The sequence below is a fragment of the Heloderma suspectum genome, chromosome 6, assembly GCF_057233095.1.
Source record: "Heloderma suspectum isolate Gila_16-S chromosome 6, 16-S_ref, whole genome shotgun sequence".
Lineage (NCBI taxonomy): Eukaryota > Metazoa > Chordata > Lepidosauria > Squamata > Helodermatidae > Heloderma > Heloderma suspectum.
The window spans coordinates 88,724,255-88,745,836 of NC_139463.1; the positions used below are offsets into that span (position 1 = coordinate 88,724,255).

At 46.8% G+C, this 21,582-nt stretch overlaps 1 protein-coding gene across 1 annotated transcript; it reads right to left on the reverse strand.

Annotated features, from left to right (window-relative positions):
- Positions 1-14,271: 14,271 nt before the first annotated feature.
- On the reverse strand, positions 14,272-18,744 carry LOC146341756 (vomeronasal type-2 receptor 26-like). Its single transcript, XM_084808405.1, has 2 exons — positions 18,627-18,744; positions 14,272-15,173 (listed from the first exon to the last, which is right to left on the reverse strand). Exon 2 carries the CDS (start codon positions 15,169-15,171, stop codon positions 14,272-14,274), a length of 900 nt encoding a protein of 299 aa, XP_084664531.1. The 5' UTR covers positions 15,172-15,173; positions 18,627-18,744.
- Positions 18,745-21,582: the final 2,838 nt, after the last annotated feature.

Below are 21,582 nucleotides of genomic sequence, written 5' to 3' on the forward strand. Positions count from 1 at the left end.
TATCTGAGATTGTTATAGGGATGGCAGAGAATTCCACCATGGATCTCAGTGAGGCCGAATGCCAGTGCATTCGGCCCCCTGAACTCGGTGGGGGAATGGCCTGCTACCCCCCCGCCACCCTGCGGATCCCCCCCCGGGAGGAGACTTACCTGGGGCGGATCTTCCGGGCGGCGGCGGCTCCGGCGGCGGTGGCGGCGGCAGCTGCGGCGCCTGGACTTCCGACCGGCTGCTGCCACCGCCATTTCCACTCTTGTTTAAAAAAAAAAAGAAGACGTGATAGGCTACGTAAAGATTTACGTAGCCTATCATGGCTGGATTTTTTTTAAAAAAAAACACGACGTGATAGGCTACGTAAATCTTTATGTAGCCTATCATGGCTGGGTAGGGTATTTTTTTTTTTAAAAAAAAACCTCGCATATGCAAATGGCAGTCGCTACGGCCAATGCCATTTGTGTTCCTTATTTTTGCCGTCTTAGTCTACATAAATATTTACGTAGACTAAGACGGTGAAAATAAGGGGAATGCAAATAGCATCTGCTACGTTATTTTCGTTCCCCTAACTTTCGCCGTCTTAGTCTACGTAAATATTTATGTAGATTAAGATGGCAAAAATAAGGAACGCAAATGGCGGCAGCCATAGCCGCTGCCATTTGCGTATGCAGGTTTGTTTGTTTTTTCCCCAGAGCCCTCCGTGGCCAGAAATCCTGCTGCGGATGGCTCTGGCCTGGCTGTGCCTGGCTAGCTGCTCCACGGAGCTGCCACGGAGCACAGACAGCCACAGAGGATTCCGGGGAGGGAGGAACGGAGCACCTCCCCCCCTGTCGAGGATTCCGGGTGGAGGGATGGAACGTCTCCCCCCTCACCATCAACATAATCCGTGAAAGGTAAGTGACTTTCTTACATCCCTAGATTGTTAATGTTTCTTCCAGCGATTTTAACTCCAGCCTTGGATTCATCAAGCCCAGCATGTCGCATGATGTGTTCTGCGTATAGGTTGAATAGGTAGGGTGAGGGTATACAACCCTGCCATACTCATTTCCCAATCTTAAACCAGTCCATTGTTCCGTGGTCTGTTCTTACCATTGCTACTTGGTCATTATACAGATTCCTCAGGAGGCAGACAAGATGACTTGGTATCCCCATACCACCAAGAACTTGCCACACTTTGTTATGATCCACACAGTCAAAGGCTTTACAATAGTCAATAAAACAGAAATAGATGTTTTTCTGAAACTCTGTGGCTTTCTGCATTATCCAGAGGATACTGACAATTTGGTCTCTAGTTCCTCTGCCTTTTCAAAACCCAGCTTGTAGATATGGCAATTCTCGTTCCATGAATTGCTGGAGTCTACCTTGCAAGATCTTGAGCATTACCTTACTGGCATGTGAAATAAGTGCCACTGTTCAATAGTTTTAACATTCTTTAGGGATGTCAGAGAATTCCGCGACAGATCTCACTGAGGCCGAATGCCAGTGCATTCGGCCTCCAGAAATCCATAGCAGAACAAAGCCCCCACCCCCTCACCCCATGAAAGGCGCGTGAAATGGAGCACTTACCTGCTCCTGTCCACGCTAGGGATGGCGGAGAATTTCTCCCCGAAACTTCAGGGGGCCGAGCGCCAACGTGTTCGGCCCCCCGAACAAGTTTCGGGGAGAAATCCCCCCTCGCCTGAAATTTGGGTGGAGAAGCGAAGCGCCTCCCCCCCACCACGAAGCACCCCTGCGAAAAGGTAAGTGACTTTCGTACATCCCTACATAAAACTGATCTAGCTCTGCTTTTTCAGTATCTGTGGTTGGGGAAGTTTATTTGGATCACTGTGATGTTAAATGGCTTATAGGGATGTACGAAAATCACTTACCTGTTTGCGGATTATGCTGATGGTGGGGGGGGAGGCATTCTGTCCCTCTCCCTGGAATCCTGGATGGGTGGGAGGCCCTCTGTCCCTCCCCCCGGAATCCTGGACCGGGTGGAGGCGCTTTGTTCCTCCCCACCCCATAATTCTCCTTGGCCAGCTGTGCTCTGCAGCGGATCTGCGGAGCAGCCGGCCAGGCCCAGCCAGGCCAGAGCCATCTGCAGCCGGATTCCCGGCAGTGGAGGGCTCTGGGAAAAAACAAACAAACCATGTACGCAAATGGCGGCGGCTATGGCCACCGCCATTTGCGTTCCTTATTTTTGACATCTTAATCTATGTAAATATTTACGTAGACTAACACGGCGAAAATAAGGGGAACGCAAATAGTATAGTGGACGCTATTTGCATTCCCCTTATTTTCGCCATCTTAATCTACGTAATTATTTACATGGACTAATATGGCCCAAAATAAGGAACACAAATGCGGGTGGCCATAGCCGCTGCCATTTGCGTACGCTTTTTTTTTTTTTTTTTACCCAGACATTTTAGGCTACGTAAAAACTAGGGATGGCTGTGAATTTCTCCACGTATCTCGGGGAGGCCGAATGCCAATGCATTCGGCCCCCCGAAATTGTTGGTGAAATTCTCCGCCCCCCCCGGGATGGGACTTACCTCCCTCGAATGTCCCTCTCGGCAGCGGGTTCCGGTGGTGGTTCAGCGGCATTTCATCAGGGGCGGGGGCGGCGGCCGGTCTTCTGACCGGCTGCTGCCGCTGCCGCCATTACAAAATAAAGTAAAAAAAACAAAAAACCCATGATAGGCTACATAACGATTAACGTAGCCTATCACGGCTAGATTTCCAAAGTCAGCCGTGATAGGCTACGTTAATCGTTACGTAGCCTATCATGGGTGACTTTGAAAAAAAAAAAGTGTGTACGCAAATGGCGGCACCAATGGGTGCCGCCATTTGTGTTCCTTATTTGGTCCCGGCTAGTCTATGTAAAGATTTACGTAGACTACTGCGAAAGTAAGGGCAATGCTATTTGCTAAGGGCAACGCTAAGGGCAACACCATTTGCGTACGCGCTTTTTTTTTCCAAAGTCACCCATGATAGGCTACGTAACGATTAACGTAGCCTATCATGGCTGACTTTGGAAATCTAGCCGTGATAGGCCGTAAATCGTTACGTAGCCTATCACGGGTGGGTTTTTTTTTTCACTTTTTATTTCACAGCCGGGGAGACGGGGCGCTTCTCCCTGGCCTGAATTTCGGCCGGGCGAGGCAGGGCGCCTCCCCCCCAGCCTGAATTTCGGCCAGGCAAGGCGGGGCACCTCCCCCCCTGGCCTGAACTTCAGGGGGAGAACCGAAGCACCTCCCCCCCACAGCGAAGCAAGGTGAGGGACCAGGTAAGTCCCCTTCGTACATCACTAGTAAAAACTTACATAGCCTATCATGTGGGCTTAAAAAAAAACACCTGCAAATGGTGGCGGTGGCAGCCGGTCGGAAGACCAGCCGCTGCAGCCGCTGCTGCCGCAGCGGCCACTGCAGCCGCCACCACCCACAAGATCTGCTCCAGGTAAGTCTCGTCCTGGGGGGACCCGTGGGGTGGAGGTGGGGTGGTGGCAGGCCATTCCGCCACAGATTTCGGGGGGCCGAATGCACTGGCATTTGGCCTCCCCAAGATCCATGGTGGAATTCTCTGCCATCACTATTGGCTTACTCTGAATTCGAATTAAGATCATTCTGTCATTGTTTTGATTTTATCCAAGCACTGTGTTAGCCACTTTATTATTAATTATGAAGGCTACTCCATTTCTTCTGTGGTCCTCTTGTCCACAGTAGTAGATCTGGTGGTCATTTGATGTGAAGTGGCCCATTCCAGTCCATTTCAGTTTACTGACACCCAGAATGTCTGCATTTAATCTTGACATCTCCCCAATAACCACAACCCATTTGCCCTGGCTGATCGTTCTTACATTCCAGGTTCTTATTTTGTGTTGATCTTTAGAACATCGGATTCGTCGTTCACCACCAGCACCATCGGCTGCTACCCATCCTTTCAGCTTTGAGCTGCCCATATCATCACATCTGGGGCTAGTTGAACTTATCCTCTGTTCCTCCCCAGTAGCATTTTGACCATCTTCTGACCTAGGAGTCCCATCTTCCGATGGTATACCGACATATCTCTGGTCGTACTGATCCATTTAATTTTCATGGCAAGAATACTGGGGTGGCTTGCCGTTTCCTTCCCCAGGGATCGTATTTAGTCTGACTTTAGTCCCTTCACAGTTTAGCTCATGACTTCATTGAGGTGCTCAAGCTCCAGCACCACGACAAGGTAACAATCTCCTTTGCTGAAGGTCTCTATTTTACAGGTATGTAAATGCGTGGTCAGTGTTCATGCTAGGGACATTTATCATGAACATATTGCAAGACAATTATGTTTTTCTAGTGTATAATCACTTCCTCTGTTTTATTACATTTGTGTCTTGCCTTTCCTCCAGGAACTAACGTTCTCTCCATTTTTATTCTCACAGTAATCATGTGAGGCAGGTTATAGTTGGTGAAGAGCTGAAAATTGAGATATTGGTATCAAGTAAGGTGGCAAAACTTCATTGTGATTTTTTAAAGGTGAGTGTCTCTAGATTCTATTGTCATGTGATAGCCTATTCTGAATTCTTCAGCTTTTTATAATGTCAGCAAGATGGCCGAAGCCATCTTTTTCTAACTTTGTAATGTATGAACCAAGTGTCAGGTTTAAAGTATTACAACTGCATTGGAAAGCAAGTGAATACTCTTAGAAATTATAATAATGACCCTATCAGTTACCATTTTTATGGTATAAGCTATAAATTAAGAAAACGTTAGACCATTTGCGAGCAGAGATGGGTTAAAAAAGATGCAGACAACAAGCTTTGGTTGAAAATTGGGCCACATTTATTGAAATAGCTGCAAAGGGGTAACTAGGACGGGCATCTAAATGTGTCAGTGGCTAGCTGGCACTTCTTGGGCGAAAACACACCCAGCCTGTGGGGTGGCAGTGATCTCGCCATCCCTCCGTACTGCCCCTTCTGGGGGAGGTAGACCATCCAGTGTCACCCCCAACCCGGTTCCACACAACACCTGGGTGAGTGAGTAGGGTTGGTCTCCCAGGCAACCCTTATCCCCCCGCCGAACTGCACAACCTGTTCGGGGGGCCTCAGGCATCACCTGTCACCATAAGGTGCCTCTGCATGCACACCATCCCTACTTTCCTGTTTTGCCCGTCCTGTGATATGTGACCAATGATATAGACCATATTCCCTTACAGGACACACTAAATCTGCAAAACAGTGTGACCTAGGCAACAAAGACGCACAGTAATAGGCCAATCAAACTGTGAGCCAAAAAAGTCCTACATGGCTCCCAAAGGGCAACTGGCAAGAAACCCACACTGCTTAGGGGAGGGTGGGAGGGAGCTGCGTCGAGCCAAAGAGCTGAGATTGGGAGGGGGGCTGAATTTAAGGAACTCAGCCTGCCCCTCCTTGCATGGTGGTGCCACTGGGGTGCACCAATCAGAGGCCCCTGTGTCTTGTCACCCCACCCACCCACAATGTCCCCCCCTTTCAGCCAGACAAGCTGGCGCCGGGGTTAGGGCACTTGCGAGCGGAGATGGGTTAAAGAAGATGCAGACAACAAGCTTGGGTTGAAAATTGGGCCACATTGGACCTGTGGAGGAAGACTGACAAACTTTGGTGGAACAGAGTGAGGAGGGGGGACTCCCACCCTATGCCTCATCTGTGAAGTCACTGGGTCTTAATGTGTTGGGGTGACAGAAGCTGAAGTCTGAAGTCGACATACAAGCCCCTTCGTGCAGCTCAAGACATCATGTAAAAGCACCTGTTCCGATGTACGTTGAGTCTGCTGGTCTAAGGAATAAGCACATTAGGGCAAGCAAAGCGAAAATTGTGTCAGGAAGAAGCAGATGACTCTTGAACGCAGGCCGGAACGTTGTGAAGCCCCATTTTCAAACTGCCATAACGTGCCTGTGAGAGAAACCTCTGGTGGCTACCATGGAGACTGCTTCAATGTAACAACAGTGGGTTCTGAACTGCAAATTACCTAGGTGTAGCAGGGTAGAGCTAGTGTAGAAACTTCCCAAATTGTCCTTATGTCAATGGTAAGCCATTGAAGAGATAAAATGGAGGCTCCTCCTCCGACTGTGGCATTCCATAAAACCCATAACGCCCTGACGGGGCATAACCCATTGACTTGCTTTTGGCCGTGCCCTTGCCATACCGATCAGTTTGATCACCAAATGCATAAGTGGGTTACATTGGGCCAGACCTGTACCTTGAAGCATATCAAGGCCCTCTGGGACAAGTCAGACTTGGGAGCCCAGACCTACCCTGAATTCCTAAGGGGGGCTTGAAGAAGGCCGTTAAGGCTGCTGTGTGGAACAGGGAAATGTCTTACTGGAAAGCGCAAATGGAGGGCCCTTAACCCTGGAGCCCAAAAGGGTATCCGGGGAGAGGGGGTAGCTAAAATCTACTAAAGCAGGCGACATCTGTGCCCAACCCTATATTGCAAGCATATATATATAACCCCTATATTGCAAGCCGAACCCTAAAATCTGACATGGAGTCAGTGAATCTCACCGTTGTGGGCCAGAAGGCTAAACGGCCAGCATGTGACTTATGGTCCCAGATAATCTGTTGTTCCTTAAGGAGACGCAAAATTGCAGCCAATGATCTATAGGTAAGGGCCATGAATCCTATTGCTGAAGCTTTGCCTAAGGGGCGGCACACCCTACCTGCTCTGTCGCAGGCAGGTCCTGTACTGGGAGCTATGGAATGCAGGATGGCATGTCTGGCTTCAGTCTCCCAGTCTCCCAGGGATCTGGGAATGGACGCACCTGTGGGGCTAAGGCCCGGAAGTCATTGGCCTGATTTCATGACAAAGCATTGACAATTGGGTTTACCTAACTGGGGACATGGCGGACCCAGAACCAGATGTTGTTACACCGACACTGGAGCACGAACACACTGGCACATGACGTGACCCTCCTATTTCAGGAGGACGGGGAATGAATAACGTGTCCATGTTGTCATATCGAAGGGGGGTTACTGACTTGGCTATGAGATCAGCCAAAATGTGCTTGGTGGTGGTGGTGGCCCCCACTCTACAGGCCACTACCCACAGCACGATCGGACCTACCCTATGAGTCTGAAACCCCCCAGGGTAGCGGCAGAACCCATTGAATCCACAGTCCGGCTTTGAGGAGCAGCTCAAGCCTCCGGAAGGAGGTGCCATTAAAGGCCTACTAAGTTGAAGCCATGCCCATGGATACGTGCGCACAGCAGAAGTGACCCTGGGTCAATGGTGCGGCATCCGCAGTCCCTGCACTGCCCAAACTGAGCTGGCACAAGAAGGCACGGTCAGGGGCCACTACCCTACCTGGGAAAAGGAGATGCCCTACAATATCTTGCATGGCCCCCAAGGGAAACCCTAGGAAAATGTTTAACTGCTTGGAGCTGTGCCCAAAGACCTGAAAGTTGTCCTGAGGGAGGCAAGAATCTTGCCTAAGGGTATCAGATTGGCTTCACCGAATGCTGATGTGGGAGACGAGCCCACAGCCTTTTGTGGGCTAAGGGAAACCAAGGTAAAAGGAAAGGGAAGCAATACTTGCATTCGGTCAGAAAGTTGACCACCATCTTTGGACCCCATGTAGCATATGCCAAATAGGGACCGTGGCCGGGATCCCAAGCCAAGACAACTGCAACATCGACGAGGTGTATCGCACAGAGCACAGATGATCAGGGATCTTGTGATTAACAGACTGGCCTTCAGGGAAGAGAGGTTACAAATCAGCATAAACTCCCTAGAGGATTTCCTGGGCACCATTCCGAGAAGGAAATCCCTAGAGTACATTTTGGGGTGTGGAAAAGGGGGGGCCATAACCCTTCTGCCAGTACTGCCTTGTTGAACCTCTCACGAACCTGTCGACACCTGACGAGGAGAAATGTTGCTTATGAGGTAAGGTTGGCCTATGTTGACCTAGCAAAAAGGGGGAGGGTCCTAAAACCTAGCATGAAACCGTGTTCCAAGTTAAAATGCGTTCTCCCTGTTGGGTAGCATCTTAAAGCCGGAATAGCGGTGCCAACCTAACTGGGCATGGGCCCACCGGAGGGAGCTGTAGCCTGGCCCCAGGCTTCCTACTCCCTTGGCCTTTCCAAGGGTAACCCTACCATCCCCAGGCATTGGACAAGAGGTGCACGAGTGCTGACTGCTACAAGGGAGAACTCACGACGGAAAAGGCACAGGTTCTGGGAGTATGCGCCCTTGGGGCTGTATTCCCAGCACAGACAATGGTGCTGAAGCAGCGGACCTGCAATAGGTCGAAGGCCAGTGTGGGAGACAGCCTGGGGTAAGGCAGTGCGGGAGACAGCCTACGTAAACGTTTACGTAGACTAAGACGGCGAAAATAAGGAACGCAAATAGCGTAGCATCTACGCTATTTGCGTTCCCCTTATTTTTGCCATCTTAGTCTACATAAATGTTTACGTAAACTAAGACGTGCCAAAATAAGGAACGCAAATGGCGGCGCCCATGGGCGTTTTTTTTTCTTTTAAATCAGCCGCGATAGGCTACGTAAACATTTACGTAGCCTATCATGGTGTTTTTTAAAAATCTAGATGTGATAGGCTATGTAAATCTTTACGTAGCCTATCATGTGTTTTTTTTTTTTAACTGGAAATGGTGGTGGCGGCAGCCAGTCGGAAGACTGGCCGCTGCCGCTGCCGCACCGCTGCCAAACTGCTGCCACCGCCGCCGCCAGGAAGATCTGCCCAAGGTAAGTCCCGTCCTGGGGGGGGCAGAGGGGGCAGACCGTTCCGCCACCGATTTTGGGGGGCCGAATGCTCTGGCATTCGGCATCCCCGAGATTCATGGCGAAATTCTCTGACATCCCTATCAGTATGCATAAGTTTATATTTACAAATGTTACATTGTTATCATTTCACAACTACTGACATTTATTCAGACAGACAGAGATGGCGATTCGGTCATTGATTGGATGCATGAACCACAAGCACTTACAGTAGTTTTGGAGATGTTGTCAGGCAAGTGTGTGCATTCCAACCCCCAGCCAAACCACTCATGCCTATCTAGGGATGTACGAAAACACTTTCCTGTTTCGTAAGTGGCATCCACGGTGGGGGGGGGGATGGGATCCATCCCTCCCCCCGAAATCCTCCCTGGCTGGCTCCGCTCCACCGTGACTCCACGGAGCCACCGGCCAGGTGCATCTGCAGCTGGGCATCCGGCTGCAGCAGCTCTGCGGCTGCAAATGGCAGCCGGTGTAGCGACCGCCATTTGTGTCCCTTCGCTGAGCCTTGATAGGCTATATAAATATTTACGTAGCCTACCACGGCAAAAGCAGGGATGCAAACGGCGGCCGCTATACCACTTGCATCCCTGTCTTTTGCCGTGATAGGCTACATAAATATATACATAGCCTATCACGGCAAAAGAAAAGACAGGGATGCAAATGGCATAGCGGCCGCCATTTGCATTCCTGCCTTTTGCCGTGATAGGCTACGTAAGTATTTACATAGCCTATCATGACCTCTGCAGGGACACAAATGGCATCCCTGTGTTAGCCATGATATGCTATCTAAATACTTATGTAGCCTATCACGGCCAATCGAAGGAAGGTGAATGGCAGCCGCAGACGCTGCCGCCATTTGCGGAGCACCGGACGGACGAGACCAGGTATGATCCATTCCGGGCCCATTTTGCAGGGTGGCAAGGGGGGTTGCTTCATTCTGCCATGGATTCTGGGGGGGCAAATTCATTGGAATTCAGCCTCCCTGGAATCCATGGCAGAATTCTCCAACATCCCTATGCCTATCCAATAGGGATGTCAGAGAATTCCTCCATGGATCTCGGTGAGGCTGAATGCCAGTGCATTCGGCCCCCTGAAATCCATGGCAGAACGAAGCCCCCGCCCCCCCATCCCACAAAAGACATGCAAAATGTAGCACTTACCTGCTGCCATCCGCGATGACTTGCGAATGGCGGCCATGCTGTGGCCGCCATTAGCTTCCTCATCATAGCTATGATAGGCTATATAAATAATTACATAGCCTATCACGGCTAACGCAGGGATGCCATTTGCGTCCCTGCGGAGACCGTGATAGGCTACGTAAGTATTTACGTAGCCTATCACATCAAGCTAAAAAAAAACAGCGTATGCAAATGGCAGCGGCTACAGTGGCTGCCATTTGCATTCCCATTTTTTCGCTGTTTTAGCCTACGTAAATATTTACGTAAGCTATTACGGCGAAGAAAAAGGGGAACGCAAATAGTGTAGTGGGTGCTATTTGCGTTCCTTTTTTTTCCCGCCGTAACAGCCTACGTAAATATTTATATAAGCTATTACAGTGAAAAAAAGGGGAACGCAAATAGCATATTGGGCGCTATTTGCCTTCCTTTTTTTTTCTCGCCATAATAGCTTACGTAAATATTTATATAGGCTAAAACGGCGGGGAAAAAAGGAATGCAAATGGTGGTCACTATGATATTTGCGTTCCCCTTTTTTTCGCTGTAATAGCTTACGTAAATATTTACATAGGCTAAAACAACGAAAAAAAGGGAATGCAAATGACGACCACCGTAGCCGCCGCCATTTGTGTATGCTGTGTTTTTTTTTTTCCTGCAGGCTGCCCAGCGGCCAGATTTCTGGCTGCGGGTGGCCCTGGCTGCCGGCTCCGCGGAATCTCCGTAGAGTGGAGCCAGCCAGATTAGGATTTCGAGGGGAGGTGCAGAGCGCCTCCCCCCCACAGAAAATCACCCTGTCGAAAAGGTAAGTGACTTTTGTACATCTAAGGATGGACGAAAGTCCCTTACCTGGTCCTGCAGCTATTTTCGGTGGGGGGAGGCACTCCGGTTCTCCCCCCAAAATTCTTGGCAGTGGGGGAGGCGCCCCGCCTCTCCCTGCCAAAATTCAGGCTGGGGGAGAGGCGCCCCATCCCTCCCTGCTGAAATTCTGGCCAGGGGGGAGCGCCTTGCTGCGAAAAAAAAAGTTATGTAAAAAAAAAAACCCATGATAGGCTACGTAACGATTTACGTAGCCTATCACAGCTAGATTTTCAAAGTCAGCCGCGATAGGCTACGTAAATCGTTACGTAGCCTATCATGGGTGACTTTGAAAAAAAAAAAGTGCATACACAAATGTTGAACCTCTCAACAACCCCAGCTTTGACCTTGCTATTGGAAATGAAGTGGTGTACCCCGTGTTGTTTTAATAGATGACCCACATCCTTGTTTAGGAACTCCGTTCCTTTGTCCATCTGTATTTTGATAGGATGTATTCTGTCTTGTGTGAAAACCACTTTAAAAACTCCAGACACCTCCCTTCCTGTTTTGCCTTTTAGAGTGCAAGCTAGGGATGGCGGAGAATTTCTCCACGAATCTTCGGGAGGCCGAGCACCGAGGCATTCGGCCCCCCGACAGTGTTGGGGAAATTCGCCGCCGTCCCCCCGCCCCCCCGGGATGGGACTTACCATGGCCGAACGTCCCTCTCGGCGGCAGGTCCCAGCGGCGGTTCGGCGGCTGGTCTCCCGACCGGCTGCCGCCACCGCCATTACAAAATAAAAATTAAAAAAAAAAAACCACCCGTGATAGGCTACGTGATGATTTACGTAGCCTATCACGGCTAGATTTCCAAAGTCAGCTGTGATAGGCTACGTAAATCATCACGTAGCCTATCACAGGTGACTTTGGGGAAAAAAAAGCGCGTACGCAAATGGCGGCAGCCCATGGGCGCCGCCATTTGCATTCCTAATTTTGGCACATCTAGTCTATGTAAAGATTTATGTAGACTATGACGAAAATAATGGCAACGCAAATAGTGTTCCCTTATTTTCACCGTAGTCTACGTAAATCTTTACGTAGACTAGACGTGCCAAAATAAGGGACGTAAATGGCGGTGCCCATGGGGTACTGCCATTTGCGTACACGCTTTTTTTTTCCAAAGTCACCCGTGATAGGCTATGTGACGATTAACGTAGCCTATCATGGCTGACTTTGGAAATCTAGCCGTGATAGGCTACGTTAATCGTTACGTAGCCTATCACGGTTTTTTTTTTTTCACTTTTTCTTTCGCGGCCGGGGAGACGGGGCACTTCTCCCCGGCCTGAATTTCAGCCGGGCGAGGCGGGGCGCCTCCCCCCCTCGCCTGAACTTTGGGGGGAGAATTGAAGCGCCTCCCCCCCACCGCGAAGCAAGCTGCGGGACAAGGTAAGTCCCTTTTGTACATCCCTAGTGCAAGCCCAGGCATATTTAGACAGAATGTCTATCACGGTTAAAATATACTTGTAACCATTGTTGTATTGAGAAAATCGCTTCATGTTGACTAAATTGGCTTGCCATTGTGCATCCACTTCAGACGCTATGGTCCTATTTCATTTAAAATGGATCCTGGCTGGTTTATGCAGTGTGTAAGCCTCCTGATCTGAGAGCCACTTGTAACCTCTCTTCTGACCAGCATTTTGCTCTGTTTCTTTGCCTCCTGAAATAAGGGGTTCACTCCACCCAAACTCCCAACATCACTGGGGGTATAATAAATCTTCTTTAGGATTTCTTCGTGCTCTGACATTTTGTAGGTTAACACAAGAATGAATGTGTAGGGTTACTACAAAGCATTTTTATTGGTGCAAAAGAAAGAACCGCCACCAAAAGCATTATCTTTCTACGTACATGTCTCAGGAAATACATGACAGGCAGGAAATGTTGACTGTCGGTGAACTCTTAATATTCAGGTTCTCAATATTATCACACATTCCATGTTCCTGTGTAACACAATGAAAAGCTTAGAGTCAGCAGCATGTACCGCCCCTGCAATTGCTCCCTAAATACTATTAAGAACAAATCTCAGAAATAAACACTTACCAGCGTGCATCCTTTCTCTGCCACAACTTCCATCTCCTCTTCCAGATCCTCAAGGGCTGTGCGGTAAGTAGACCAGTCTGTGTCAGGATTCCCCAGCTCCATTTTCTCTAAAGGCAAGGTGGCTATTTTCATAAGCACCCATCCATGTCATCAACAGGCTTCACCTCAGTGCTATCTATACTCAAATCAGCGTGTAACTCGGTTTCAGGAAAAGTTCTTTGTCCCATGGGAGATACAGCTCCCTTCCTTGGTTTAATGTTTATGACTCCAGGTGTCATAGGTGCAGTTTCCATCTTTCTGGGCTGAATGCACAAGGGTACTGGGGGATGAGTAAAACCTGAAGGTCCCCCAGTCACTCTTGGCCACTCCATGTTCTTTAGCCATTCCATGTTCTCTGTGTAGAAAACGTGCCTGGGCAAGAAAAAAGGCTGTTTTTCTGGGGGCAAGTCTATCTCAATTGGTCAGTGGGGTTGTGGGGTGTGACGTTACAGGGACAGGCTCTAAGACCTCTTCTTATTGGTCTGTGATAGCATGGTGAGTTCATAGAGGGCTCAGATGACCCCGCTGGGCAAATCCAGGCACAGCTTGGAAAAGGCCCTGCAAGCCATTTCCACACCCATATGCCCTAGGGCTCTAAAACCAAATCCTAGCAGCCCTCAGTGGCATGATGAGTTCATAGAGGGGTTACATGACCCAGCCGCACCAATCTGGGCATGGCTTGGAAAAGGCTCTGCTCAACCGTCTCCTCATCCGAACCCCCTAGGGCTCTAAAACGAATTCCGATTTTTCCACGGCGGTATGGCAAGTTTGTAGAGCGGTCACGTGACCCCCGTCAAGTGACCATGAAGGTCATATGACCAGGTCAACTGATCACATACGGCAGACTTCCAGCTAGGGCAGGACTTTCTGTCTCAACAGGGGGCGGTGCAACTGTCACCTTTGAAAATGGGGTGTGGTTTAGAGTTTGATGCGAATCCTCCTCTTTTACTACTGAGGCTGCATCAAACAACTAATGGATGGGGCATTCCATTTTTTTTAAGAAACTGGTTGCAAAGGAGAAGTGGCAACTGTATAGAAAGCACAACACTCTCTTGCTCTGGTATGGCCCCGATTAACTATGGGTTGTTTAAACCACAGTCAGCCATTTTGTGCAAACCAAGCCTTTGTCTCCAATCACTGTCAAATACAGATAGATTTCGAGTTTAGTCAGAGTATGTATACCCGACTCCTTGTGCAGTATAAAGACCAAAGGTACAACAGGTCTGTAGTCACCAGCAATGGCCTCAAGCTGATTGTTGCTAGGTAGGAATTCTGATACACTCAGAAGGCAAAACATGCAACTAATTTGCATAGATCAGATCCCACATTTTTCAATATAATAGGCCCTGTTCAGGGGTGAAGTAGGACCACAATTTGTTATTCATAAGCAATTCAGACCAATTATTCACACATTTTGGAAAAAGGAAACGGTTTCTGGCATTCTTTGTTAGCTTTTTGTCCTTGTTATTTGCTCCCTGATGTTCTGGTGGGGCCTGAACACTATGATGTAGCATTTAGGGAAAAAGATGCAAGCCAGTAAGCCAGCACTGGAAGTTAGGATAGAGAAGATCTCGACGGCCACCAGGTATTTCCCCTTGGTACTCAGATAGGCTGGAACAAAGGAGAGCCAAACACTGCAAAAGACCAACATGCTGAATGTGATAAATTTGGCCTCATTGAAACTGTCTGGCAACTTTCTGGCTGGAAAAGCTACTGTGAAGCAGACAATGGCCAGAATGCCCATGTAGCCCAGAACAGAGTAGAACATGGTGACTGAGCCTTCATTGCATTCTGCTACAATTTCCCTAGTCAGTGAATGCATGTCCATATCTGGGAATGGAGGAAATGTACTTAGCCAAATCAAGCAAATTCCTGTTTGAATAGAGGAGCAGGAAATGACTATCAAATTTGCCACCCTTTTCCCTACCCATTTCCTCATCTTGGATCCTGGTTTGGTAGCCATGAATGCCAGAACCACAGTGATGGTTTTTGCCAAAAGAGCAGAAAGAGCAACTGAGAAGACAATGCCAAAAGTTGTTTGCCGGAGAAGGCAAGTCATCCTGTTTGGCTGTCCGATGAACAGCAAGGAGCAGAGGAAGCAGCAAAGGAGGGAGATGAGCAGGATGTAGGTGAGGCTCCGGTTGTTGGCTTTGACTATGGGAGTGTCCTGGTGCTTCACAAAGTTTCCAAGTATCAAAGCTGTGATCACAGCAAAAGCAACAGCAGAGAAAGACAATGAAATCCCCAAAGGTTCCTCATAGGAGAGATAGCTTATAACCTTGGGAATGCATTGATCCTGCTCTAAGTTTGAATAGTGATCTTCTGAACAATCAGTACAGGAATCCATATCTGGAAAGAAAAAGAAGTACTTTTTAATAAGAGATAGAGAGCAGATGCAATCTGAGAAGGTGGTAGAGGCCTTTAAAATAGCTCATCTTGAATTATTCATATATTCTATCCCTATCAGATAGCATTGCCCAAATACATCTGCCTTAATCCATGTATGGAAACCAAATATATATATAAAATAAATATGCCTCCGATATGAGAGAGAACATGGTGCTTCCTGATGTATTATGGTAATGCATGAACTTTGAGCCAAGACGTCTGTGTTTAAATCTCACCTGTGAACCACAAGCTCACCGGGAAGCTGCTCACTTTCCCTCTCTCTCTCTCTCTCTCTCTCTCTCATACACACACACACACACACTTAAGAACATAAGAGCCATGCTGCATTGGACCAAGGGTCCATCTATTCCAGCATTCTGTTCCCACAATGGCCAACCAGATGCCCGAATAAGAAGTCCACAAGCAGGACATGAGTGCAACAGCACCCCCCCCCCACGTTCCCCAGCAACTGGTGTTGCTCTCTCTCTCTCTCTCTCTCTCTCTCTCTCTCTCACTTGGCATCTCTTTACCAGTGTAAAATCCTGCATTTAAAATGGGGCTTTCTGCTTCCATTTTAAATTCTGGATCACTTCGACTCCCTTTTTCACATGCTTCCTTCTCCCCACCCCTTTCCTCTCCTTCTCCCCATATCTGAGTCTTCCATTATCTTTAATTGATCTCACTCCTTTTCTTGCCATATCTTCTTTTTTTACAGAGGGAACTCAAGCAGAACACAACAGGGTAATTTGATAGCTCATTACCTGTGATCTATTTAAAAACAGAACAAATGGCCTTTATTGCAGGAAACGCCTTGGATGATCATGGTGTCATGTAAAGAGCCTGCAAGCTTGTGTGAAGGAGCAATCGCAATAGCAGGATAAAAGCCCTGTGTGAAGCAGTCCTCTCTCTCTCTCTCTCCAACTGCAATGCCACTGCCTGATGTAGGCAAGCAAAGACTATCCCCCACCCCTGCCCCTGCCCCTGTTTTTCCCAACAATCACTCATGACATCCTTCTCCCCTTCCCGCTCAGCTTACTTGGTTCCAGCAGCAGCATCCTATTGTAGAATCTTCACTCCTGCTAGATTCTAGAGTGCCAGACACAGCAGGAGGCTCCCATCATTTTGAACCCTCCAAAAATGCAATCCCCAGCAAACATGAGCAGGAACTCAACTGCAAAGCAGGATGGCAGTGGTGGCTGGAAGCTGAGGTGGGAAGGCAGTGTGTGTGTGGGGTAGGGATGTTCATTTCACCACCCTTTCCAACCTGCCAACTGAGGCAGGAGTCCTACTGAGCCTGATGGTACTGCTGGTTTTGGGTGTTGTGCTTACCTGGGTTTGATTTCTTTTAGAAGGTGGAGGCTTATGGCATGGGAGGCTTATGGCATTTTGAAATAGTTGAATGTAATTTACAAATACATAGACTGAATAGAGGTGAAAGAAAACACTCCAATAGCAGCCCTGCCTTTCCCACATCAGATCTCCAGAGAGGGAGATACTATCCCCCAGTGCTTCAGAGTTTATAGGTCACTTCACTCTCATTCCCATTCTGTATCTTTGTAGGGATGGCAGAGAATTTCTCCATGAATCTCTGGGAGACCGAATGCCAACACATTCGGCCCCCTGAAATTGGTGGTGAAATTCCCCGCCGGCCCCCTGCTCCCCCCGGGATGGGACTTACCTCGTGCGAATGTCCCTCTTGGTGGCGGGTCCCAGCGGTGGTTCGGCGGGGGCGGGGGTGGCGGCCGGTCTTCTGACCGGCTGCTGCCACCACCATTGCAAAATAAAAAAGGAAAGTATAAAACAAAACAAAACACAGCCATGATAGGCTACGTAATGATTTACATAGCCTATCACGGCTAGATTTCCAAAGTCAGCTGTGACAGGCTACATAAATTGTCACGTAGCCTATCGCGGGTGACTTTGGAAAAAAAAAAGCACGTACGCAAATGGCGGCGCCCATGGGGTGCCGCCATTTGCGTTCCTTAGTTTGGCACGTCTAGTCTACATAAAGATGTACGTAGACTACGGCGAAAATAAGGGCAACGCAAATAGCGTTCCCTTATTTTCGCCGTAGTCTACGTACATCTTTACGTAGACTAGACGTGCCAAACTAAGGAACGCAAATGGTGGCGCCCCATGGGCGCCACCATTTGCGTACGCGCTTTTTTTCCCCCCCAAAAAAAGCGTACGCGCTTTTTTTTTCCCCAAAGTCACTCATGATAGGCTACGTGACGACTTAGATAGCCTATCACAGCTGACTTTGGAAATCTAGCCATGATACGTAAATCGTTACGTAGCTTACCATGGGTGTGTGTGTTTTTTTTACTTTACTTTTTTTTTCGCGGCCGGGTAGACGGGGCGCTCCTCCCCGGCCTGAATTTCGGCAGCGAGGAATGGGGCGCCTCCCCCCCAGCCTGAATTTCGGCCAGGCGAGTCAGGGCGCCTCCCCCCCTCGCCTGAACCGAAGCGCCTCCACCCCACCACAAAGCAAGCTGAGGGACCAGGTAAGTCCCTTTCGTCCATCCCTAATCTTTTGTTTTCCCGAAGTTCTTCTGCTGTTTCCCACTCACACCTAGCTTGCCCCCGCCTTGCTGAAGGGGCGAATAAGGATGAGTCATCTTCTCTAACCATCTCCAAGCCCTCCTGGGGTATTGTTGTTCAAATTCCTTGACAGAAAGGTGTGCTTGGAAACTTTGCCTCTTACTATTAAGGAATATGTCTGGTCATTCTGGCCCCATTAATCTTGCCAGGTTAACACCAGAATTAAGGCTATCTCATTTTGGGTCAAACTCAAACATCCAGGGAATTGGAAGGTAAAGGTGATGATTTGTCTTTCTGCCTGTTGTCTATCCATCTATACGTCTATATAGCAAAGTTTTACATGGACACTATAATCCTTCCCCCTGGCTCCTAGCTTTGCATATGGAGTGGTTTCTTTTTATTTTGTATTATGCAAGAAACATTGAATTACTGGACTCCCAAAGAGTCTGCACTGTTACTTGATGACACAGCACTGTGTTCTTTGTCAGTAGCTGGCTGTATATATCTTCCTTCTTTTCTTTATGTATGAAGCACATTTCCAACTGAAAGAAACCATCAATCCAATGTTTAGACTAGTGTCAAAATGTGTGACCAAGCATACCTAGGCCTGAATGTAAAAGAAAGGTCTGCATTCTTGCATAACAAGACCTCTTCCTATAGCCAGATATTCAAGCATACCTAGGCCTGAATGTAAAAGAGATGTCTGCATTCTTGCATAACAAGACCTCTTCCTATAGTCAGATATTCAAGGATTAGTAACATTTTCTTACTCCTTCCAGACCAAAGGCCATGTACATTTTTATTACACTGGTTTTGCTGGATATGGTATGAGATGCAGTATGTTTGACATCTATGAAGAACCATGATTCCTACCGGTCTGATTAGAAATTTCCCCTTGAGGACACGGGGCACAATCATAGCAGCAAAATGGCTCCCCTTCCTTCTTTTTCCTGATGTGGCCAGGATGGCAGTTGTCATTACACACAGAAATGGGCAGCACCTAATCAGAAACATCAGTGGAGAATGGACAGCACTGAGAAAAAGATGTTTTGATCATTATGGTTTCATGACTGTCGAGACTTCCGGTAAGGAGCCATGTCATCCTGGCAGTGACTTGCGGGGCTCTGCAAGTCGCTTCTTTCAAACAGCTGTGAAAAGGTTGAGAAACCTTTTTTTCCCCCTGGAAAATAAAGGGGAAGCCTGCAGTACCATCTGGATGAAATCTTAGAAGAACAGCTGCCTTTGTGGAGGATGCAAAGGGGCTGAAAACTAAGGTCAGATGCAGGAGATAAACACCTACTGAAATGCTGTTTTGAAACTCTTAATTAATTAAGAGGATGGGCGTGCTCCAGTCTTAGATACCATTTGGAAATTTAAGCTACCAGCAAGCACCCCTTACACAGAAAAAAGCAGAAGTATGGCAGTTGTAGAAATCTAACCTGAATTAAAATCAAGGAGTTGCAGACTTTTACAAAGTGAATTTAGCTCAAGAGGTCCTTTCAAAAGAAGAAAAAAGAAAGAGTACTAAAACTGTTTGTATTTTTTAATAACTATTACAGTCTAATTAACTTCCTATTTCTTTAAATCATTGTTTGAAGGGTTTAATGTTTGAATTTATATGGCTGAAAGCTATGTCCAGTTGCTTCTATCTTCTGCATGACCTTGAGAAAGCGACAAAGTCAAAATAAATCTTTGACAGAAAGCCTGGAATAGGCTGGAATAAGATCAACTTGTGGGCTGATTTAGTGAAATTTAGTAAAGAAGGAGTATTACTGACACCTGTTGGATGTTAAAAAATCAGCAGCTTATGAAAAATCTTTCTTCTTTTCATGTTCTTTTTTATTTTTATCCCTTTTTCTCCTTTTGATACTGAGAGAGATCTCTTTTGGCATTGGAAGATCAATAACTTACTGGATATCCAGATAGATTACTTTATAAAGGAAGTAATGAAGAAGATAATTGATTGAGTGCTATGAATTTGGATAAACCAGCAAAGGATATCAGAAAAACTCATAGTAGAGCCAATACCTGGGAGATGCCTACAGAACAACTAAGTAGAAATACTAAATCCAGGAAAGGCTCTCTAAAAGAGACTCTGATGGGAGCTATGAAATTATTGGTGAAAGCAACATCTATAAGCAAGGAAGAGGTACCTGAGCAGAAGCAAGATATACAAAAACTGCCCTTGGATGAACAAACACAAAATATTATAGATGCTATAAGCAAAAAAGATGGAGGCTTTGCAACTATGCATACAACAAAGGATGGGCACTTTTGAGCAACGTATAGAACAAAGGATGAGCACCTTTGAACAATGTATAGAAAAATGGATGGAAAGACAAGTATTGGAAGGAAAGGAGGAGATTAAAGACATGAAGGAAGAACTGAGACAAGAATTTAAGAAATTAGATGATGCATTAAGTCAAAGAACAGAAGAAGTTAAAATAATGACAAAGAGTGGAAGTACTGGAAAATAATGCAGAAATTGTAACTACGGAGTTAGAACGTGAGCAGGTTGCCTTAGCTTGGTTTGAGCTTAAAGACAAGGAATGCTTGTTATGTTTTAGAGGGGTTGCGGAAAGTTATGGCAGCACAGACCCTGACCTCAGAATGGAATTGGTAAAGACTATAGCAGCCTTTTTGAGTAAAGAAGAGAAAACCATGGAAATGGAAATAGATGGAGCTTACAGACTGAATTTGACATATGCAAAAACAAGAGGTCTACCCAGAGATATTATTGTACATTTTGTAAAGAAAACTACAAGGGATTCAATTCTTCAGAAACACTATAAAACTAAACTGAAGATGGTGGGCAAAGAGATTATTGTCATGAAATAAATTCCTGGAAGATTTCTGAGGAAAAGGAGAGATTATGCATTTTTAACAACAATCCTGAAACAGAAAAAAAGTTCTTGTTTAGATGGGAATTCCCAGAAGGTGTGGTCTTCTCTTACAGAGAACAGAGATTTAAGTTGAACTCAGTTCAAAAAGCAAGAGAGTTCCTTCGAACTTATGGAAAAGATTGGACAGACCTACAACCTGATGTACAAGAAGAGGACAGCACACAGGGTGCAACAGGTGGAAATTAAGAATGTACCTTAATTTTTATTTTTTTTTAAAGAATGGATTATAAACTTTTAACTTGGAACATTAATGGGGTGAATGCTCCTCAAAAGAGAAAGAAAATATTTTACTATTTACAAAAACTGAAACAAGATATAATATGCTTACAAGAAACTCATATTAAGAAAGATGATACCAAATATTTAATTAAAAAAAAACTAGGTGAAGAGTTTATAACTGCAAGCCAAAAAAAGAAAAACAATGGAGTAGTTTTATATGTTAAGCCACATTTGGGACCGGAATTGGTATTGTCAGTTGAACAAGGTCATTTTGTGGGAGTTAAAATTACACTGAATGGTGTATCAATGTTGATTTTAGGAGTTTATGCACCTAATGGCCACAAAGCGGAATTTTATGAGGATCTCTTATCCAAACTTGTGGATCTAACTTTTCACAATTGGTGTTTAATGGGAGATTGGAATGGGATGATTGGATTTCAAAAGGATAGGTCAAATTCAACACCTTGAACTTGGCCGAGAAAATAACTGGTAACCAATGCAAATCCTTCAACACTGGAGTGATGTGATCTCGCCGGCGGCTGCCTTTATGAAGTGTGAAGAAGAAATTTTGCAGCCGTTGAAAAATATGATGAACAGTATTTTAGAAAAGGGGGAGATACCGGAAATATGGAAAACAGTATATATAACATTAATACCTAAAGAAGGACAGGATTTAACCTCAGCAAAAAACTACAGACCAATCTCAT

Coding starts and splice junctions, on each gene's coding strand:
- LOC146341756 (XM_084808405.1), bottom strand. CDS start 15,171: ATGGATTCCTGTACTGATTGTTCAGAAGATCACTATTCAAACTTAGAG.